The following is a 23,657-nucleotide window of genomic DNA, read 5'->3' on the forward strand; positions in this document are numbered from 1 at the left end:
CACCAATGAAACGTTCCTATTCTTCACTGTGCCAGAACGGAAGCTCCTAGAGTGTACTATTTCAAATGCTAACAATTTTTTTGAAAGGATATTTTCTCTGGAATGTGTGTCTGTTAAATGGAAAAAGTTGTTTATGACGGTTAGCTATATTTGGTGACATGAAGAGAGAGCCCTTTCTTACCATAGGTAAGTTCGGTGCTTGTTTACACCTGTCTACTATTCTGCTCATTTATTGCAGTGTACAATAAGTATAATCTATTAGACGTATTTATTGTAAAGCAAAATTTCCTTGCAATATTTTTTTTTGCAAAAATTTGTATTTTGCAGGCATAGTTATGTTTTAGGGTTAACACTAGCCAAGCCAAATAAGGTGCCTCGTCTTACCTGCATTCCCACTGGGGATGTAGTACCCTTTTTAAGAAACTTGTATAGGAGGTGGTGCCAGCTTTCTCTCTAGATAAAATTTAGGACCTATGTTCTTGGAGATGGAGCTGTTTGTTTTCGTCATGCCTGCCGTCATGCGCATGTCACAGGTGTGCGAGCAACTCTGCAGCTTGGAACTCAGGTTTTTCAGTAGCACTATTTCGACAATCTCTTGCTTACTGGTTATACCTGGACGTGGATTCCTTTCGGGAGCTCGTTCGAATAAATTGGTGCGAGACCCGTGAGCGTCCAATGTTACAGACTAGCATGGCCATAGGCTGGGACCGAGCTGGCAGTTGAGATTATCCGGGTTTCCGAATTAAGTGGGGTTGAATTAACAAGTTTTGACTGTATTTGTATTCCTAGTAGATGTGCAGGTATGTTTGGTCCTTGTGGGCCATTATCAATTGAGTGGCATTTTCTTTTATGTCATTTGTCAAGCAACTGGAGCTATGTTGTGTTATGCTGCATACTGAGGCAGTGTCCGTTGCTGTGTTGAGTATTGTACTACTTCATTGCTAGGCAGCATACCAGAGTTGTGTCTGTAATTGAGTTGGTTCTTTGTGATGCTTAGCCGGTTGTGCTTTTGAATTGTGGTAGCTCTCTAAGGAGCAAGGCAGTGCATGTGTTCATGTCTATCAGAGCCCCAAAGAAACAAATAGCTGCCATTTCCCTGCCCGCGCGCGCGTGCGTGCGTGCGTGCGTGCGTGCGTGCGTGCGTGTGGGGGGGCATGTATGCGTATATGGGTAGTTATGTGCATGTACTATCATGCTCAGTATGAGCTCAGTTCTTGAAGCCATGCAAGCTGTGTTGTACTGGGAATTGGTGCAGATAGCCCTCAGTGCAAAGAATAAATGACGCTGAATATTTATGCAAGTTGGGTGTCTTGTGTGAAGGCACTTTGATTTATTATAAAATGCGCTGAATATTTATGCAAGTTGGGTGTCTTGTGTGAAGGCACTTTGATTTATTATAAAATGGAAACACGAGTTTGTTCACTTGGAATGTATTGCAAATCATGTTAAGCATAGTAGTGAATCAGTTAAAGGGGTGCTGCTGATTGGGCAGTGAGACGGAACGGCTGTGCTTAAAGGGTGACTCTGCACAAGGTGATAGACTGGTGCTGTGCTTAAAGGGTGACTCTGCACTAGGTGATAGACTGGTTTTCAGGTTTTTCTGCTCCTGCCTTGTTGAGCAAGAAATAAGAAGGCATTCCTGTCAACATGGTCAAGTGTGGATGTGCTTGGAGTGTGTTGTTTTGTTGCTGATCTTAGCTGCCATGTTGTGGCACCTTCCTGGCAATGGTAGCAGATGCAAAGTGAAGCCTCCTACAGCTTGTGGCAGTTGAAGTAAATTGGTTATGCATAGTGGCCACTTTCAAAGCCCTCTATGCCACACTGCTGAAGTTGAGGGCTTGTACTCTAGTCGCTGAACATCTGTGCTTTTCATAGGGGAAGGCTGTTGTGGAAACTGTTGGGCTAGCTGGCTGGTGGGCACTTCAGTTCTTGCTTGGCAGGGTTTACGTCGTGCTGCTCTTGAGGCAATCTACACTAACCCTTGTTTCTGCTATTGCCACTAACTCTTTCCTTACTGTGTCGATTCAAATTGGTCAGTTTGAACGATGACGTGAAATGCCCAATTCTGTGCAATCCAGACCGCTTCTGGGCAAGTAATACCATTCAGCATGTTACAAATGGACTGTGCTTCAGTTTCGCAGTGACCCCACTGTTGCGCCAAATGCACCAAACCAGATAAGCTGCGCCATCCTGATAAAAATTGCGAAAATTGCGCCATACTGCTCCAAACATGCTGCTTTCAAATTGGACGGTGTCTTGCGCCGACTGTCCAGGCAGACATAATCTTAGATTTGGCTGCAGTTTCATAAAGTTAAGGTCTGTTGAAGCCCACCTGTAACGAACGTGACTGTCACGAAGCGTGAAGTTTTTCAGTAAATGGACAAAAACGAACGTCGCGACGCAGGCTGGTGAACTGTGTCATATGCATGTGTGAGCAGTCTTTGGGCCGGCCAAATTTTGGCATGTGTTTTCAAGCCGCTGCGTGTTTCTTTCTAGCTTACAAAACATGAGCAGCACAGACATCGATATGGAGGCCGGTTGATGCCCACAGGCTTGCATGTCGTTAGAATCTACCTTTTGTCGGCTTGATTCCGACTGGCTGACCGATTAGGGAGAGGGAGGAATGGGGAAGGAAAAGAAGGGAAATCTCGTTAATTCAGAGATATGTGCATTTCTAACTGCTGACATGGTCTTGGCCAGCGTCCGCAGGCCTGTGGCGTCGACGCTCACTCATTTGGACGCTACAGGTCTTGCGCCGGTTAACGCAAAAGAAGCCCTAGCCCTAGTAAAATCTAAATTGCACGTTGTGGTGTTCCGTGCACCTTTGAAGTGTGCACAGTGGTAGGCATTATGAAGCACGAACTGCCCCGTTTCCAAGGTCAGTCTGACTAGACTTCCTGTGACCACTTTTTCAATGTGGCACCATAGTTTCGGTTTCGCTTTTCTGAGCTTCGCGCCAGCCTGCAGCGATGGCGGTGTGGCTATCGGTCGCGCATCAGCCAGCCAACTGAGCACAGCTGCTTTGGGCGCTGATTGGCGTGTTCCCCTCACCTCCCTTCACATGGTTCTACCATTTTAGTGAGGGTGCTCAAACCATCTCACTCGTGACACGCCCGCCTGTGAGAGTTCTCCATCGCTACCGCGTTGCACCGTGAAAGATGCTGCGGGGCCTTTATCATTTCGGAGCTGGTCTGCTTTCACGCTTCCTGCAGTGGGCACGCAATTAAGAATTGATGGAACTGTGTCAAATAGCCACCGTCACGCTGTGCCCATCAAAACAGCAGACGACCATTGTGCAGTCTTTAGCCAAAAAAATTTATCGCGATAAAAGTTGTTCTTGTCAGTTTTGTCGGGATCATTTGAGAATTTGAAAATTTTTGCCGGTTCTTCAAAGTTCAAATTAACGAGCTTTTACTGTAATGCTGATATACTCCGCATCCGTTCCACGAGATTGGCACAGATTGGCACGGATTGGCTCGCTGTGCGCTCGAAGTTCCTTTGAGACAGCGCAATGCTAGAACCACATGGAGGATTTTTTCCTGCTTTCTGTGGCATATGTGTTACACCCATCGTTCTCACTTTGTGCGCTTTGACGCACATATTCGGGATGAAGATCATGGCCACGCGGTGCGTTCCCTCGCGTGGGCTTCTGTGGCCTGTGTCTTTGTTACAAGCAGCACGTCTGGAAACTTTCAATCTATCCGACTGAGTGCCATAGCGACTGTGCATATTGTAACTTCCGCGTCGACCTCATTCGTGCTAGGTCAGTGTTCGTTGTAAATGGGCTCAGCTGCGTGGTGTTGCTGCATTTACACTTTGCCATTCGTTTCAATTGTGCAACATGGTGACCCTGGCACTCTGCAATTTGTTTAACTAATGTAGCTGTATACATCGTGCAGGGTTAGTGCAGGCTTTGTGTGCACTACAGGCAGAAATGTTGACGATGCTTCAGTCAGCACAGGGGCTGATTGAATGTAGCCCTGTCTCGAAAGGATAAGGAGGTAACTGAGTCTAATTAATTGCTTTTGAGCAAGGCAAGCACAAGTGCGCTAGAAAGCGTGACTGAACTTGCTGACATAAATGAAAAACCGAGATGTTTTGATGTAGAGGAGATATAATAAAGCTTTTTAAGCTTTGTAAAGAAAAGTGAAGAGCCACACATCAGCACATTTGAGCTGCTGTGCTCGAAAGTATGTGCAGTGTATGTATGGGCTGTTCAACTAAACATCTTATGACATATTTTGCGGGGGTGTCTCCTCTTAAAATTATACTGCGTAAAATGGAATTGAAGACCTCCCAGGTGCACCTATGTGCCAGTAATTATAATCTTAATGGTTTTGACATTTTTACATCACTCTCAGACTTTTCTAGTGTTGCTTGCCAACTTAGGGGATTTGGAAACTAAAAGCTATACATGCTCCAGAGTTCTTCTAAACCAACATGTTTTATTTATTTATTTATTTATTTCGAATACCCTCAGGGCCCGGGTCGGGCGTTACCGAGGGGAGTGGAATACACAACATAATTAAGATAAAAGATATATAAGGAAAGGGGATGAGGGGCTCGTTATAAATATGACAGAAGCCAACAGCCACAGAAACCAAGGAGCACAGGGGATTTTTTTTTTTAAAGTTATTTATTTTGTGGTGTTGATCAATTTAGAACATTACTGAATATGTTATCGTTTTAAAGATAACTGATTAGAAAAGCAGAAGAAAAAACAACCACCTGCCGCCGGTGGGATCCGAACCCACGACCTCCGAATTACGCGTCCGGTGCTCTACCTCTGAGCTACGGCGACGGCTGTCAATTCTTCTGCTTTCGGGGGTATTTATGTTTACAAGTAACCTAACCTTGAGAGTGTTCATCAGCGCCACCCACGTTCATAAGCGGCGGACGTAGAACGTCCTGAGTTACCGCAGGTGTGACGTAGAACGTCATCGAACGGAGAGGGTGGAAGCTGCGTGAGAACCCTCTTATGCTTCCTAAGGCTTCAAGGCTGCCAGAATCGAGGCCCTCGCTAAGCAATTAAGCAAACAAGGAAAGGGGATGAGGGGCTCGTTATAAATATGACAGAAGCCAACAGCCACAGAAACCAAGGGGCACAGGGGATTTTTTTTTTTAAGTTATTTATTTTGTGGTGTTGATCAATTTAGAACATTACTGAATATGTTATCGTTTTAAAGATAACTGATTAGAAAAGCAGAAGAAAAAACAACCACCTGCCGCCGGTGGGATCCGAACCCACGACCTCCTGCTTTTCTAATCAGTTATCTTTAAAACGATAACATATTCAGTAATGTTCTAAATTGATCAACACCACAAAATAAATAACTTAAAAAAAAAATCCCCTGTGCCCCTTGGTTTCTGTGGCTGTTGGCTTCTGTCATATATATATATATATATATATATAATGTATGTATATAGGGGTGTCAAAAACAGTGCAAAAATAGTAAGGAACGCCAGAAGGTAACAATAAACATCCAAGAATTCAATACAAGTACTACAAGTAAGGAACACCAAAATATAACTGTAGAATACAATACAAGTATTAATACGGGGGTAAAAATAAATAAACAGTGCGTAACTATTAATCAGGAACATCAAAATGAGCTTTTAAGGCATTTTTGAACAATGTAACATCAGTAATAGACACAAGATCTTCGGGAAGGTGGTTCCACTCTGTTATTGAGGGCGGGAGAAATGAATTATGAAAGGTATTTGTGTGGCATGCGAAAGAACCAATTTTATGACGATGGTCCACGCGATGTGACACATAAGAAGGCCGGTGGAGTAAAAGATCGTGAAGTGTGTCGTGGTAGTATATTTTATGGAGCAAACAAAGTCGCTGTATCTGACGTCTCAAGGAGAGTGGAGGTAGGTGTAACGTGTTTTTCATGTTAGTTGTGCTGGCAGTACGATGATAATTACTGAGAATGTAGCGAGCAGACCGATTCTGAAGAGCTTCGATGGTTGTTACCAGATGATAATAATAATAATAATAATGCCTTTATTTTTCATCACAAGGATAAAGGCCGGGATCCCATACAGAAGCAGCATACTCAAGCTTTGGACGGATAAGTGTTTTATAAAATTGTAATTTAAGAGATGAAGAAATGTTTGCAAAATTACGTTTCAGATAGCCTAGAGATCTGTTAGCGTTGCTAGTTATATAGGTGATGTGCTGTTCCCATGATAATTTGGATGAAAATAAGACGCCCAAGTATTTGTAAGATGTTGCATGTTCAAGCGGGGAATCCTGAAGAATATAAGAAGAAACATTAGAGTTAGTTCGAGATACATGCATTAAGTTACACTTGTTAGAGTTAAAGTCATTAACCAATCCTGACACCATGCAGTTACTGCGTTAAGGTCTGATTGCAGAATCTTTTCGTCATTAGGATTGGTTATTTCGCGATAAATTACACAGTCATCTGCGAAAAGGCCAGCGCGAGATTGAATTTTGGTGGGTAAGTCATTTATGTAAATTAGAAAGAGCAAGGGAGCAAGAACGGAGCCTTGTGGCACGCCAGAATCAACGGGGACATAATTGGAGAGTCGATTTCGTTAATCGTTACGTATTGGGAGTGATTAGTAAGAAAACTTCTCAACCATGCAAAAACGTTGGGATCCAGGTTAAGTTGGTGTAATTTAAAGAGCAGTAGAGTGTGTGATACCTTGTCAAAAGCCTTAGAAAAGTCTAAAAATATACAGTTTACAACACCGCCGTGGTTGAGGACGCTGTGAAGAAAGTGAGTGAAAGATGCCAGCTGCGTTTCACATGAATAATATTTTCTGAAGCCATGTTGGGAACTATGAAAAAAAGATTGAGAATCAAGATGGGTAGCAATTTGGGATGATATGATATGCTCAAGAATTTTGCATGGAACACATGTCAAAGATATGGGGCGATAGTTTTCAACATCATGCTTGTCACCATTTTTATGTGTGGGAACCACCTTCCCTACCGCCCAATCATCAGGAACCAAGCTGGTGGATAAAGGTTGGTCGTAAAGTTTTGTTAAGATGATAGATGAATAAAATTTGGTGTTTTTAAGGAATTTTGACGTGATACCATCAGGACCAGAAGCAGAAGAGAGCTTCAGGCAATCGATAATCTTTTCGACACCAGCTGGATTAACTGTGATGGGAGGCATTGGCGATAGCGAAGGTATGTCGAACAGAGGTTTAGGGACGTCTGCATGACTAGAGAACGATGCTGCAAAAAAATTGTTGAATGCAGAGGCACATTGTTCATCTCTTAACGGTAGACCATCGCTGGAGTTAATAATCATCCTATCGCTTTCAGGGCCTTTTACTGTTCGCCAGAACTGTCGAGGATTAGAACGTAGTAGATTGGGGAGGGTGTGTTGAAAGAAATAGCGTTTGGATTCCCGTAAAGCGAGACTGTAACTAGCATTCGCGGTGCGATAGGCTTGCCATTGCTCTGGTAGTTTTGAGGTTTTAGCTAGGCGGTATGAACGCTTCTTTTTATTGGCTAGTCTTCCGAGAGCTTTATTATACCATGGTGATTTGGTGCACTTAATTACTCGTATGGGGATGTGCTTGTTGATGAGCTCGGCTGTTTTGTTTTTGTACAAGTCCCAGTTTAATTGTAGGCTGCGATGTTCAAAATTGCTCAAAAATTCGTCACAAAAAGAAGATAATGCACGATTAATTTCGTCGTAATTTCCTCGGCTGTAATTCCTAACAATCTTCATTTTTTTCCAGCTTGGGGGGCAGGGAATCCCAGCGTAAATTCAAGGAGTGAGTGGTCGCTAAGTCCTGGAAGAATGCTGAGGTTTGAAATTGATTCAGGGCATGTAGTTAAGATAAGGTCAAGAGTGTTTTCAGAATGACTAGGGCATCTTGTAGGCAGTGTGACGATTTGAGAAAAATGGAACGTTGAGCACAAGTTAATAAAAGATTTAGATTCTGAATCAGTAGGAAAATTACTGGGGCCATCCACGCCCCAGGAGATATTAGGGTAATTAAAATCACCCAAAAGAAAAATAGGAGATCCAGGATACCAAACACAGATTAGATTAATGACATCGTGGAGGTTGTTAATGAATTCGAGGTCTCTGGGTGGTGGACGATAACATACACCGACTGTTATCTTCCTGCCTTTTATGTTTAATAAAACCCACGTTATTTCTAGATTGCTTGTCACATGTATTGCGCATGAGGATATATTATGGTTTACGGCAATTAATACTCCGCCACCTGGCCTGCAATTTCTATCATTACGGTAAAAGTTGTGTTTGTTACATTCTAAAATTTCATGGTCGCGTATTTTACTTGAGAGCCATGTTTCTGTTAGTACTACTACGTGGGCTGCACAAGAATCAATAAATGAACTTAACTGTTCACGGTTTTTCAGGGCACTTCGAATATTAGTATACACAACAGAAAGCTCATTAAAAGATCCACGACCCCTCTGTGACCGCTACGGTGATAAACTAGAAGGTTGGATGACGCCACTGGGAGAAGCGCTAGAGGATAGCGTAAGGTCAGCGACAGATTTCTCGGTGGTCACAGGCTTGTTTAGTTGAGATTCAATAACGGTTTTCGTGGCAGGGTTGTAGGTGTAGCACTTCCCATTCATGTGGAGCCTTTTATACTTCAATTGGTATGACGTGCTGCGAGTCTTGGCAAATTGTAAAAGCTTTTTTCTAGCTAGCCTAGTTGAGGGACAGAAGTCTTCGCCGACAGAAACCTTGTTCTTTTTTATCGTGTCTCGATTGGACAGAATTAAATTCTTGGTCTTGGAATGAACAAACTTGGCGATAATGGGCCTGCAAGAATTCTCTCCGGCACGTCCGAGCCGATGTGCACGCTCAATGTCATCGGAGCTTAAAGAAGAAAAGGCTGGTAATTCAGAGAGTACTTATTGCTCCAAAGTGCTCCAGATTCGAGATTTTAGTGCTCTGAACTGCTCTGTACTATCTGTACTATCTTCTTCTTCTTCCTTTGTTGTGTTCGCGCTGCTGATACATATGGATTGCAACCAACTAGCCCGGCAGATGGTGTTATTCCGAACTGCTGCTGAATTGACGTTCCTCTGCTCCAGAGTGCTACATATTTTTGTAAATTTTAGTGCTCCTATATTGCTCCAAATTCCATTTTATCAGTTGTATTACTGAGCTTCGGTATCAGTTTTTTTAAAGTCAGCCTTATGAGGTGATCGTGGCAAGCATGGTGGCCAAGGTGAAATCCTCGTCTCACACTGACCCTGCTCAGCAGCGACGGTGTTCTCATGATTCGCAGATCGACGTTTGACTCTGTAGGTGCAAGCGAGAGCTTTGGGCTTAAAGATGATGTGCATTCATCTTATGTGTGTTTGAACAGAGATGACTGCTCTGCCGAGCCCAGACTATCGACAGGTGCCTGTCTCTAACTTTCGTTTCCATCTTTGCTGAAGAGATTCACTGCTTTGCAGACCTCCTTGAAGGTACTGGGCATGTTCTCAATGATCCCATGCTGCCAGCAGTCTAGCAGACACAGTTTTGTGCATGACTGCCTGGGGTCCATGTTGGGACTGCACTGCGGAGTAGCCCAAAGCACTGCCTTCGAGCAGTGTTTATTTTTTTATTTTGCTGACCAGAAAGTTGCTCATGAAAAGTATTGTAACTTTTAATACTCATTTTTGGCATACTAAACCATATATTGTAGATTTTTTATTCTCCTATTTTCCGAATGAGTGTGCTTAAATTTTTTGCAAATTTTTGTGCGAGTCTCTCGAACTTTGCCTATCAAAGACTTTTTCCTTTGTAAGCAACATATATTTTGTTTCATCTTTTTATTATTGAGTAGAGAATTCTATTAGCTACTCTATGATTTGCTGCAATAAAGAACAATTTTTAAATTAATGGGTGAAACAAATTTTAATCACATCACCCTGAAATTGCCTGCTTTCCCACGGTAAAGAAAGGATTGAAGTCTGCCTTGAGAGGTTGTACGATTTGAAACGGGGGCTCGCAGGAGGCCATGTCTGGAGTGAGGAGCCGGGGCTAAGAGCATGTCTGGTGGCGTGGTGGCAGATGCGGAGGCCAGCACAGAGCTGCAGAGCCTGCCACCAGCCCTCACTGCCAGCATCGACCGAGAGGATCTCGGAGCCAGGTGCGCATATTCTTATGTGGATGCCTTTTGACTCTGTGTGTCAGCCTTCTTTGGCTGTGCCCTTGATCTTTTCTGGAGTTTTCCTTGTAGAACTGAAAGTGTTCTTGAGTTCATTGTATGTGTGTAGAATGAGTGAAGATGAAGCTTAGTATGTCTGGATAGATCGTCAAAGCCAAAATGTCGGCTCTTCCGTCAGCTACCGACTCTCCCTGGCACTGCTGCCATTCCGAGTGGCAGTGCTGCCATGATTGAAGCAGCGGTCCTTCCACCAACTGTCGACACTCCTTTGAGCGCTGAATGCACAGTTGCAAGTAAAAAACAAAAAAAGAACTTGGAGAACATTTGAGCTTTGCCTTTAAGAGTAAAACACAACAGTGCTGTTGGGCCACCGCCGCTTATCAGCAGCCGCAATTCGGTCATTTTAGCGACAGTGGTGGGACCACGTGGCCTTGTTTGAAGCAGCGAGCTGGTGATCGCTCTTCGCGACACAGGCGATCACAGTGGTTTGGAGCATGAACATACGCTTCAAAAATGAGAATATCTTGCTATTCCACGCTTTTCGAATCAATGAACATTCGACAAAAGAAAAATGTTGGCCCTGCAAGCAAGTAAAAAGTGCAGAAAGCAGCAATTGAGTACGTTGGGCAGGTTGGTGAGGCGTTCCAACCCCATGATTTGTGTGTTTCTCAGCCACATACTTTGTTGACGCCATGGCACTGCGTCATAAATGCATTCCTGTTCGGAGTTTTCTTTATAAGGCTATTGTATCGAATTGCAGCAGCACTAAACCAGTGCGCTTTCGAACACTGAGTGGATGTGAAGTATATTGTTGATATTTTGTGCCGGACGTTTGCAGCAAGCGAATATTTTTCCTTGATTCCCGTATGTATTTTGCTGTGCTGCACCTGTTCGTTACAGCTGTCATCCAGCTTCAGTCGATTCACATATAGATTAAGTGTGGCTTTCTGGCCACAACTTGATCGCGAAATGGCATTATGAATGGCAAGAATTTCATAGTTGTATTTTCATTTCTTGGATGTAATGCTCGAAGTGGCTGAATAACCGCAAATGTTTATTAACGACTGTCATCTGTTCTCTTGATCTCAGCGCTTTTCCTCTGCTAGTCAAAAACACTTTTCGAGCACTAGTTCGGACTTTTCCACGTAGCTCAAATGACCCTCTGGCTTTCGCTTCAAACAGTACACATTGTCTCTTCTATTACCACATGCGACCAATGTACACTGTAGACAAACAAGCCGAGATATTTAGCATAAGATCAGCATGCAGTGTATACACATTTCGTATATAAGTGGTTAAGCAGCACAATCATGTAGGCGCCAAATATAGCGTCAGACTGTATAAGTCAGTAAAGTAGTTCTTCAGAAAATAGCTTAAAAACTCAACTGTAGAATTCCGTTTTCGGATAAAGGCTGAAAACCGCCAAAATTACAAAAAAAAGTTTGTCCCTTACTCGCATTCATACAGCAGTCACTCTGCAGTAACACACCGAAAGAAAAAGAAAGTAAAATCTATGAAAAGCTAGTTTAAAGTGTTTGTCACACTTGCAAAGTTTGATTCATGTGTCAATGCCAATGGAGCTTTTGCGGCACTTACAAACTAGCGATTACATGCTCATATTGAACAACATTTATTTCGAGCCTGTAATGCAGCCATACTCCAGCAAAGGTTCTTATTAATATCTGAAAATGACTTACTGCTGCTTGTCTCAATGCTAAATCTCGCAAGAAAGATGCCGCAACGTCAAGAGTCCGCTTTGCTTCTAAGATGCGCACGCCATGGTAGTGCCTCGTCCGCCATGTCGAACTGCCGCCGCGCCACCTATAGGAGCTGGAATGACCGCATCGGCAGTTCGGCAGCCACGCGCAAGGCAGTGGTGCCGGTTCTGCTTGTTGACAGAGCAGCTGCTCAAGGCCAGCACCAAGAGGGATGTGATGGAGCCCCGCAGCAAAAATGCGACCACGCAGTTGGCATCCCTGATACCTCATTTGTCTAGCCTTTATTTATGGTGGCATGCTTTGGTTTCGATTGTAAGTCGACCTCCCACTTCGGATTTTCAGATTTAAAAAATAGGTCGACCTACTATCATGTAGATGCGGTAGTAATGCAGGAAATGAAATAGAGGAGCAGCACACTGACGCTTGTAGCAGTGTTGTGTAAAGCAAGGCAGCGATTGCGGTTGGTTGGTTGTACATGCTGATGGAATCCATTCACTACGACTAGGAACAAGGGATAAAACAATTAATCACTAGGCAGTTGTGCTAGCTTGTTGTTTTGTCCCTTGTTTCTAGTGGTTGCACGTGGAATCCGTCAGTGTTGTCAATAGACACACGATTTTAAAAAAAGTTGTTTTGCAAACCTGGCTTTTTTGTGCAGTTCGGTTAAATGTAATTGATGTCGCTTTGCCTACCTCGATGAGGCATGTCCCAAAAGGGTATTGTGGAATGCTGTTATGCTGTTCCAGAGCATCTCTGCTTGGGGGATGCTAAACGTATGGAATTTTTCTGCTTCTAAACTATTTGCAGTTTAAAGTTTGTTCCAAGCTCTTTAAAGATAGATATTTGTTTAGTCGAATTTGCTGGAGTATCAAGATTCTTTCTTTAGTACTTCTTTTCTCTTTTCCATCCCTTAATATAATGTGTTAGCAACAACCTCTGAAAATAAGAGGAGCTTATCATGATTGTGTGCTTACTTTATATAATTAAGGCACTCATTTGAGTCTTGTGTACTTTATTAGAAAGATCGTTACAGGACTTGGTCCTTGAGTTGAATATCTTTTCTAATATCTATGCCATTTAAATAAAATAGAGGCCTTTAAACATGCTGTTGGTAGCTTTTTCAGCTTTCATTTTCTTATCACCTTATGGGCCAGTTGGTTACAGGTTCAGCCATTGGTCCAATGAGAAGAAACATGTGAAGCTTCAAAACACTTGAATTTTTGACTAGCAGCAGTGTAAGGCATTGTAAGCATAGTGGTTTGGTTTGGTTTATGGGGTTTAACGTCCCAAAGCGACTCAGGCTATGAGGGACGCCGTAGTGGAGGGCTCCGGGAATTTCGACCACCTGGGGTTCTTTAACGTGCACTGACATCGCACAGTACACGGGCCTCTAGAATTTCTCCTCCAAAGAAATTCAACCGGCGCGGCCGGGATCGAACCCGCGTCTTTCGGGTCAGCAGCTGAGCACCATAACCACTGAGCCACCACGGCGGCCTGTAAGCATAGTCCTTAATACATGTAACCTTGAACTAGTGCTTATTGTAGATGTGCAATGCATGTCATTTGCATTGCCCTGTATTTGCTGAAGCAGTTTCTCTTCTCAGAGCACTTAACATTGCTGTACTTTGGTACTGCACAAGCTGTGCATGTAGTCTGCATGTGAAAGAAAAGCTTTAGAAATTTAGCTGCAATGCTTGCAACAGGGGGGTGGGGGCAGTGCTTGCATGGAATTTGCATAGTGTGGGATCTTGGTGGAATCAAGGGGCATTATGCTGTTTTCCTGCAGCACTGACAAGGAAGACACCTTTGGCAAAGGGGTGCTGTGCATTCAGGAGGAGGTGCGTACGGAAGCACTGTCAGCCACAGAGTTGGAGGTGGCATACCGGGAGGCAGGTGGAGCTGCCTCTGCTGGTGGATGGCTGGACGGCCTGCTGGGATGCCTGCGCCCGGTTTGGAGCATTCTGCACAAGACAGATGATCGCCAGGGCCCTGGTGAGCACAGTCCGCCTGCTGCCTGATGGTCCATTGTTGCATTTTCCTCAGATATCGAGGCCAATCAGTCAGCCAACTTTAATGTTAAACTCTTGCTTATTTTTTGAATGCTTTCAACTCTTTCCATGCAGGGGACAGCTGGGAGATCCCGTTTGAGGCCATCAGCCAGTTGCAGTTTGTTGGCAGTGGAGCCCAGGGGGCCGTGTTCGTGGGCCAGCTGCGGGATGAGACTGTGGCTGTCAAGAAGGTTACCAGCCTGGCTGAGACCGATATCCGGCACCTGCGCAAGCTCAACCACCCCAATATTGTGGCCTTCAAGTGAGCCTGCCTTGGAGCCCACATTCTGCAACCAATTCTACAAAGAAAAAAAAAACAAATGCTTCAACTTCTTGGACAGCACAGTCAGACTTAGCTGATATGAATGCCCATGCTTCTTAAGTGTTCAAATGCACCATGAGGTGTAGCTCTTTTTTTAACGGGTCAAAATTGCTTTTGCCTCTTCTTTTTGCACCTTCTCATCTTTGACAATGGGACCAGGACAGTGGGCTGAACGAGACCCTTAATGCTATTGCGTTAAAGAGAGAATGTGGCTGCTAACATACACAGTTTTTAAATCCGCCATTTTTCGCGCCATCACATGAAACTTGGGGCCTTAAGCATTGTGAATGCAAGGTGTGCCTTGTCTGCTTTCTGTGCAGAGGTGTGTGCACTCAAGAGCCGTGCTTCTGCATAGTCATGGAGTACTGCCCCTATGGACAGCTCTATGATGCTCTCAAGAATGGCCGCATCATTCCACCTGCCACCGTGGTTGAGTGGAGCAAGCACATAGCATCTGGCATGAACTACCTCCACTCACGAAACATCATCCATCGGGACCTCAAGTCACCCAAGTAAGCGCCTGTGACTGGTGCTTGGTCACGTCATGCAGCAAGCAACTTGTGAAGCCTTCTCGGATAGAATAACCTGTTCCTTTGCATCATGAAGTGTAGTGCAGCACCTTCTTAACGTGCCGTGCATGTCTTTTGGATGGAGAGTTTAAACAACACATTATTGAGCTGCTTGGGAAACAGTAACTTCACTAGAAAAGCAGGATAATTCTGGAAACATTTTCATGGGTTGTGTCGGCAGCAGAATATTTCTTTAATCAAGTTGGTGCTTTTTGAATGTCAAGCAAAGGTAATTCATGGGTGTATTTACTTGTGTGTAACAGTCTGTTTGTTCTGACTTTGCACTCTTTTGAACACAGCATAAGCAACGGGTTTATTTTTTTACTTTGTACTAGAAGTCTTTTCACCTAGATCTGACAGTATAGTAAAAGTTAGTTAATTCGAACTTGAAGGGACCAGAAAAAATGATTTATTCAAAAGTTCAAATTATCGAATAACCCCAAAATGATCAGTCAAGAACTGCTTGCATCGCACTAAATTTATTTGGTGGAAGACTGGGCAATGGTTGCCATACTTTATTGCATTCATATTGCTGGGGGAATTGAATCAGAACTGCTTTAAAATCGTAAGGGCCTCCTGCATCCGGTATAGTAGCGCTTGAGCTCCACCGCGTCACACCCCCCGTAAGTGGAACCGTCGCCTATGAGGAGGCTTCACTGCACAGGCAGCTGCACGTGATGAGCATGCAGTTTCGAACACTGGAAGAATGGAACCAAGCGAATGCAAGTGAAGCAAACTGCACCGAAGCAGTGAGAAAAAAAAAATGATGAGAAAACACCAGTGACTTGCCAGCCGGCATCCGAAACAGTGCTCAGCTGGGTTAGGTTGTCTGGCTGGCTGTTCAAGCTGCTGTTGCTGTGGACTGGCGCAAGTCTCAGAAAAAGGAAATTGAGACTAACCGGTTGCTCTGCTCTCGGACCGGAGCCGTCCATTTTTCACCACACCTGCATCAACCGACTGTGCAGCATGAAACTTGGGCGATGATATCTTGCCGCGTTGCGCTGGTCATGCCTGGGTGCAGCGAATTAACTGGTGTAAAGACCCGTAGCATCTGAATTAGCATGCGACGTCATAAACTTACATGGGCGTTGGCCAGGACTAAGGCAGCAGTTTGAATTATCCGCATTTCTGAATTAATGGGGGTCGAATTAACAAGCTTTTACTGTATATGAGTAGTATTACATGGTAAGTATACTTTTGCAAAGGGTATAAGAGAGTTGCATGTGTTCAATACTGGTACTACATCATATGGGTGCACTTGAAGGGGTGGAACAGCTTCGCCAATTGCATCATTTTCATAAAAATGTGATTTCTGCATCATGCTGCACCAATGGCTAAAATTGCTCCAAGTTGCAATATTCAATCCACACCGCACGTTAATTATCACAGCATTCAATCCTTCTTAATATTCTGGAATTACATGATTTTTTGTTCATCCAAACATGCAGCCGGCCATTGTGGAATCCAGACAGTGTTCATTATTGCAGCATCTCATGCTTGTCACTTCGGTTAATTTTATCTTCTATCATGAAATCAACGGTCAGCATGCGCTGTAATTGTAGACTGTGCATGAAAGCAGTGCATCGATGGCAGTCGAGAGCCGGTTGAGCTGGCGCGGCCGCAGTGCACTAGCAGGTCAGGAAACGAGGGTCATCACTACGCGTCATATCGTAGCATTGGGCCACGATGCAGTCAACGAGTGGCGGCGAATGCGTTGGCGAAGAAAGCGAATGAGTGTCAGTGCCGCAATCATTTTCGATCACAATACCATGAGAGACACGACTCGCGTGGGAACGCGTAGTGAGGTCACAGAATGGGTAGAGCTGCGGTCGTTTTGTGCTGACAGCTACACTATTTTCGTGTATTCGAACCCAGCAGCTGTGTGTTTTGAGCTGCAAGGGACAAGACAAAAGTGGATGGCTATGTGACTTGCATGCTGCATTTCGTGATGACGTAGCTTCGTTTTCACACATTTGGTTTATGACAGCATTTTCACCCGTCGTGCGACTAATACAGTAGAATCTTGATCATACAAATTTCACAGGGTCGCGAAAAATATTTGTATCATCCAAAATGAAGAGAATTTGTATGAAGAATTCACACAAATCTGTTTTCAGCTCGCAAGCTTGACATACGGCCATGCACCACTGCTGACACGATTTTGGCGCTGTGCTGGTCGCGCACTGATGCTCACTGCTTGTAGCAGGTACCACACGACTGCAATGGTGGCATCAGTAATATACAGGCAGCAAATAATTGGTGCTCAAGGGTGCGCCTTGTTCATACCGTATTTACTCGAATCTATGCTGGCCTCGATTCTAGGCCGACCCCCGAAATTAAGGAGGGCAGAAAATAATAAAAAGTTGACCTCGAATGTAAGCCAAATGAAAAAAAGACGTTTTTAGGGAAAACCTCTCCGGCTGGAAGCATCTTCTGCTTAAAAATGATGTAGGGCGGCAGTTTTCGCCCACCGGCCATGCAGCATAACATCACGGTAATACGTTGCTTCTTGTACCCAGCAGTTCTTACTTTCACCTGCTTTGCACTCTTCTCATTGACTGTGTATGCCATAGGCATGTCGAAGTACACCGGGGTCTGATCGGCGTTACCAATTTATGTCCATTCTGTACTCTTTCTCCATCTGCTTCTTGATAACGAAGAGCTGGAATGCGACCAGCTTCTCCTCACAGTCAGAGGGTAGGTTTTGGATCACGGAAGTCCATCATTGCGGGTTGAACCAGAAACGCTTCATGGAATGAGTGACCCAGCCTCTGCTGGCCTTATATTGGGTCCGTGCGATGCTTCTATGCGATCTCCCTCGTCTTTACCTGTATTATCTCCGTCGTCATGGACATTGCTTTTCCCCTTTGCTTCCTAAGGAAGTCGGCGACATCCTTCTCCACCTTGTAGTGTCGCCCGCTGTTGGGTCCAGTGAAGGTCATTCGCTTTGCAGCGCAGTTGAAAAGCTCGTTCGCTGTTTCTGCCACTGGCGCACGTTCTTCTTGTCCATGCCAGAGTCGCGCTGTGCTTGTAGATTTGAAGTTCTCTCCGCCTCCAAAACTACCTTCGGCTTAAAAGCCGTAGTGTAATGGCATTGCTTGGTGGGCGCCACTGCGTCGTGAACACGAACGCTTCTGGAGGTCATGCGGCGACAAACACAAGCAAGCACGGGACGTCGAGACCTTTGTTCACAAATGGTTCACAACCTTCGAACAAGCAAACTGGAGCCTGCAAACCTGCAAGTTTCAAGTCTGTGGCTGCGTGGTGGCGTTTTGTGTCTAGTGGTTACAGGCAAACCGCATCTAAGCCGATCCCTGACTTTCATAAACGATTTTTAAAAAAAAATTACTGGCCTAGATTCGGATAAATACGATATCATCCTCAGTGGGGCGGGGGGTGGTTCCTAACATCCGAAGTAATGCCCATTGCACACAGTGCACTCTGGCTGGCGAGGGCATTTTACGAATTCGTATCATCCCGAAGTTCGCATCAGCCAGGATCGTATCATTGAGATCCTACTGCTGTGCTGCGATATTGATGCGCGAGGGCTAGGCAGTTTGTCCTGAGAACGGTGCACATTGAGGCTGCATCCCACAACTGGTGCTCTGCCTTCAGGCGTCGCGAGAAAGCATGAAAGGAATGATACATTGCAACTTAAAGTTGCTGCTTTTTGTTTCCTGGCATGTCTTGTTGCGTTGTGTCCTTGCGCTCCGATAGCAGCATTTGACATCACTCCGCCGGTGAGGAAATACCTGTCACCTCACAGTGCTTCAAGATTCAGTACATTGTTACGTAAACTATTTCACTGAACGCAGTAATGTTCAGTGACACAGTGATGCTCTGTTGTGTTGGGTGTTTTTTGTGAAAAACGTTTATTTTTTTGTTTAAGCTGCCTGTATTTTTTTTTCACATAAAGTTGAAATTATTTGAAAATATTTAGTTGTCCGCCAGCGCTCAATGGCTCTCGCCCTGAAAGAGCAAACCCGAGTAACAGCGCAAAGGCATGCGCTTCTTTCTACATACCTGCTCTCTGTCTGCCCAGCCATCATTTTCTTTGAAAGCGGCCTGTGTCCTTGCCTAGCTCTGCTTAGCCAGAACTGTCTGAAGTACTGAGTGGCGGTGAAAGGCTTGGTTTGCAGTGCGTGAGCGCAGGTGTTGGTCGGCTTGTGGCATAATATGCAGCGTGACCCGTGCACTGCACTAACTGCTGGCTGACAGCACTTAGTAGTTTGAAATTTCATATGCCAGATTTCCATATATATATAGTATCTGAGTCTTATCGCGAAAACATTTCGAGTTAGGTGGTGATAAACACAGGGCTTGCTAATTTATTTTGCAGCACATAAACTTTCAATCACATCTCTACTTAGAGACACGAAAGTTTGTTTTAATGAAGATTGACTGCGTTAGTGCTCTTAAGTTGCTCTACAAAACGAATATACTTCCACTCCATAGCTGCTACAAAGCACACTTTTTCTGCACCGCAGTTGCTTCAGAACTGATATTTTCCTACTCCAATAGTTGCTTCAGAGCCTGTATTGGCCATTCCAGGGCATGGCACGATTAAATGCGGTTGCTTAAGTACACAAATTCTGGCTAAAGCAAGCACATTGCATCATCAGTTGTCATAGGCGAAGAGTCTTAAACACCTGTCTGGAATGTGAGCATCATGGCAGTTTTTGTGTCGCTTGTGTGTAAACTAAGAGATTTTTTCTGGTCAGGTGTATGGAAGCTCTCTTCTCTTGCAGCTTACCTGACACTTACAAGGTACCATTGCTGCTGATTTTTTCATATACTGTGGCATATCTTCAACTGTCTAACAGTAGGGTGCTAAGCTCATTTTCTGAAATATCTGGCTTGCTGTCAGCACCGCGAGATATGTGGCATCATGCATGCCGAAAACCTTCGTGCTGAGTATTTGCACAAGGTGCCAAAATGGTGTGCACTCAGTGTATTACAGTCGAGCCTGGATATAGTTGACTCGGATATTTCAAACTATTGGCTGTACGAACGCACAGGTTATCCCTTTGAAAACCTGTATAAAGGTATAGGAAAGCCGTACACTATGTCCAACTGAAATTTTGCCGATCATTCTATGTATTGAACTGCGCGCTTGCCCCTGCAAGTGGTGAGTCTCCTAATGGATCTTTTGGATCATTTTTCGCATGCGAAGACAGGTCAGCTCTTAGCTACGGCTGTGAAACTGTGTGACAAGCTGAATGTGGGGTGTGCTTGAGAGTGACCTTCAGTCTCTTGCACTCATTTTCCATGCCAGCCTAACTGCAGCCTAGTGGCGGCCCTCACCAGGTGTACCTAGCAGGATTAGACATCATATGATGGGCAGTGGCACCGTCCGCAGTGGCTTCAATGCGAAGCAGGTTAGACCTAGCGAGCGCTGCTCTCCCAGCACGCCAATGGGCAGCACATCACTGTAAGGAGCGCGTCAATAGCGTGGGTGCAGTGTATTTGCTTCTAGGCTACAGATAAGCTTATTAATTGCCATTTTTGTATCTCGAATGATTGATATATCGAACTATTTCGTGGCCCCCTTCGAGTTTGATGTATCCGGATTCGACTGTAGCTGTGATGCAGTCAAGATGTCCAGTAACCTGAGCCTTACTGTTTCGTGGCAGCATCCTGATCAGCTACAACGATGTGCTAAAGATCTCGGATTTTGGCACGAGCCGGCAGTGGTGTGAGCGCAGCACGAAGATGTCCTTTGCTGGCACGGTGGCCTGGATGGCGCCTGAGGTGATCCGCAACGAGCCATGCTCCGAGAAGGTGGACATCTGGTGCGCCTCACTCCTTCTCTCCCACCGCATGCTTTGGCTGGTGCACGGTGCGCGGTGTGTGGTGTGTACTGTTTGAAATGGCCATGAGGATGGCATGTTTGTCATGTTTCACATTTTAGCTGCTGCTGCATTATGGGTAATTGCAAATCCAACTCATCTCAAATGCTGCATGTTCCCTGGCATTCATAGGTCTTATCATTCAGGAGCCATTTAAGCCTCATTGAGCGTGGCAAGTTGTCACATTTAACAGATGGACAGCACTGCTGGGAGCATTTCAGCCAGTTTACATGGTCCCCGCAAGGGCACCTTAAGTCTCAAGGTGATGGTGCTTGGTGCCGCCATGTACCTTTAGCCCCCATACCGAAGCTGTCATCCGCACCGTGGCAAAAGGTTTTTTAGGTGAAGGTTTGAAACCATGAACGGTGGCGGTTGGGGCCACGGTCCAGCTGTGGCTGACGGGCTCCTCGTCTGTTTACCAGTCAGGGCGTTCTGAGCGCTTCCTGTGGATAAGAGAGTGAAACACAGGTGACATTTTAGGAACTGTCAGCATACCAATATCGTGCTCCAAAAACAAAACTACATGGTTGGACTCTGTCTCCCTGCCTATCAGTGGCAGCCTGCCTTTGCGCTCACATTTCTAGGGGTGTGGGAGACCACGTAATATGCAGTTCAGGCCAGTGGACAAATATCTCATATCTCGTATACGTGACATCTCGACACGGCGCCCCTTCAGGGGCCCTGTCCGAACTGACCGATGTGAGCCCTGCGGCATCCGAATAAACGAGCTTCCGATGCCGCCATAGGCTTGCATGGGCGTTTGGCAAGACTTCGGCAGCAGTCTGAATTATTTGAAATCCCAAATAACGGGGGCCAAATTAACGAGGTTTTACTGTACTACCCTCGGTTCACCCTCCAAATTTTGGGTAGACATTTGTGTGAAAATAGGTGTAGTTTTACTTGGAAATATGTAGCTGGGCTTAGTGTCAAGATGCCACCTATGCCTGCAGGAAAACCTCTCCTAACATGCCAACATAAAAGCCAAACTGCCTCCTTGTGGTGGCAGTCATTGCAGCATGGTTTTGTATTTGTATTAGACTGACGCGCATGCCGATTTGGGGTTCGGGTTTCATTTAAAAAATGCATGGTAGAATTCGTTCAGTATGGTATAAAAGCTCAGTGCCATCGTGGCACACACCACTGCTATGTGGTTTCTTGTTTCCAGTGCAGGCAGAAACTCCTTGCTGCGAGAGCAAGGTTCAGAGGTGTTTCTGTGCAACCTATAAAGTATGAATGACACCATTCAGAAAAACTGGCTGTGAGAGCTAAAACATACAAATGTAAAATCTTTATCACTGCTGAAAGTGATTAACTGGTGGAAGAGCAGTTGTACAATTGAAAAATTTTTCCTGTTTTATGTGAAGTTTGTGCTCCTAATGTTCCATTCTGTGCATTCTCTCTATAAATGGAACCTAATTTTCCTGGCTATCAGTGACCTCGGCAAGTGGGGGACACAGACGAACAAGAAGGGGGTTGCACCTTTAATCGTACCGCTCCTGCTGCACGTTTAGGAATAATTCTTTTCAAACAAAATTGCTTGTAAGGTGCTCAGTGGTCTCCAAAATATTTATCGCAGTTCACATGGGGAGGTCATGGGCCCATTAAGAAATATTACTGAATGTCATCTGCATTATTTTGGTTATTTTACACAGTGTGGACTCCTCATTCAAAGGGAGCTCCTGTAGAACATGCATTTGTTGACCTGAATAGGGTTCCAATGTTTTTTCATTTTACACTTACTATTGCAGCAAATGGCTGTTTTCTGTTTGAAACCCGTACTCCCTATGTTGGCCCAGCAGCTGTGGCTGGCGGTGTGCTGTTTAGTGCTTAGGCGCAGGCTTGATACCTGTTCGTAATGAATGCATCATGATAAAGGCGAAATTTCAAAACACTTGTTTTAAAATTTGGTGGTGAGGATGGGCTTTCACACTCGTCAAGTGCCCGTCAGCAAATATGCGATCAGCCTCCATGGCAGGACTTCTAGTCTCACTAGCATAGAACAGTAAGGTCCTGTAATCAGAAAGAGTTTGTTTTAAGCAGTGTGCTGATATGAGATGTTTCTCTGAACGCCTCTTTGTGGAGTGCTAAAACACGTGGACAAGGCAGAGAAAGAAACATAGTACGCAAGCACTACTTTCTTCCCTCCTTTGCCCGCATGTGGTTATTCTAGCACTATAAGTGTTTGCATGGATTACCTCTTAGCACGAACCCTCACACTGCTCTGAGGAGGGCTTCTCGAAGGAAGTGGTCTGTGCCTGCATCCAAACACAGGTCATATGGCGTGGTTATGTGGGAGCTGCTCAATTGTGAGACACCCTACAAGGACGTGGACTCTAACGCCATCATCTGGGGAGTGGGAAACAACAGTCTGCACCTGCCTGTGCCAGCCACCTGTCCGGATGGCTTCCGGCTGCTCATGCGCCAGTGCTGGTGAGTGCTTGCACTACCCTGGACAAAGTGGCAATGCTGGGAATTGGAGTTTTGCCATAAAAAATGTCAGCAGAGCCAGTGTCCGAGCTCCTAGAATGCACCTACAGTGTACAAATCTGCTGCACCTCGGGGTTGCCTGTAGAGCAGTGGCAGCATGCACATTGGACAGTCTTAGTCTGAGAGGGTTGGGAGAGGCCCTCGAAAATACCCTTGATTTTCAAAAAACATACTTAAGGGGCCCTTGAAACTCCTTAAACTTGGGCATACTCCTCAATCTGACCCAGTCTTTGAAGCAAAGCTACACAGCAACTAAAAGTTGGAGAACACATGCACGGAGGTGTCAATACCGAAAAACTGTGTTCTCTTTAAGGTAAAATTGGCCCGCTTCAGGTACATATGCATCAGAGCCCTACCGTGGTGGTAGCTGCTGCATCGTCTAGCAGTGTGCAACAGTGGTACAGTTTAACGCAAATCAGGATCCGCCTTTTGCATGAGGATGTGGCGCCGTCACGCGGGAGCCACTAGGAATCAAGCTGGGCAGCGGCCTACTGCATAACTAGAAAAGATGGAGTTTAATGGAA

At 45.0% G+C, this 23,657-nt stretch overlaps 1 protein-coding gene across 4 annotated transcripts in view; it reads left to right on the plus strand.

Moving 5' to 3' along the window:
- Positions 1-23,657, plus strand: part of LOC149349430 (mitogen-activated protein kinase kinase kinase 13-like) — a 64,152-nt gene that overhangs the window by 14,232 nt on the left and 26,263 nt on the right. For all 4 annotated transcript variants that reach the window (XR_016290073.1, XR_016290074.1, XM_089578368.1 and 1 more), the window contains 6 exons: positions 9,985-10,122; positions 13,645-13,850; positions 13,982-14,168; positions 14,549-14,740; positions 20,431-20,589; positions 22,918-23,076. Coding sequence is in view for 2 of the 4 variants with exons in the window: in XM_089578368.1 (XP_089434494.1) it covers positions 10,022-10,122; positions 13,645-13,850; positions 13,982-14,168; positions 14,549-14,740; positions 20,431-20,589; positions 22,918-23,076 (1,004 nt within the window). In the remaining 2 variants the exon portion in view is untranslated. The remainder of the gene's footprint in view (positions 1-9,984; positions 10,123-13,644; positions 13,851-13,981; positions 14,169-14,548; positions 14,741-20,430; positions 20,590-22,917; positions 23,077-23,657) is intronic.

This window comes from Amblyomma mixtum, chromosome 3 (assembly GCF_055824585.1).
Source record: "Amblyomma mixtum isolate Tamu chromosome 3, ASM5582458v1, whole genome shotgun sequence".
In the NCBI taxonomy this organism is placed as follows: domain Eukaryota; kingdom Metazoa; phylum Arthropoda; class Arachnida; order Ixodida; family Ixodidae; genus Amblyomma; species Amblyomma mixtum.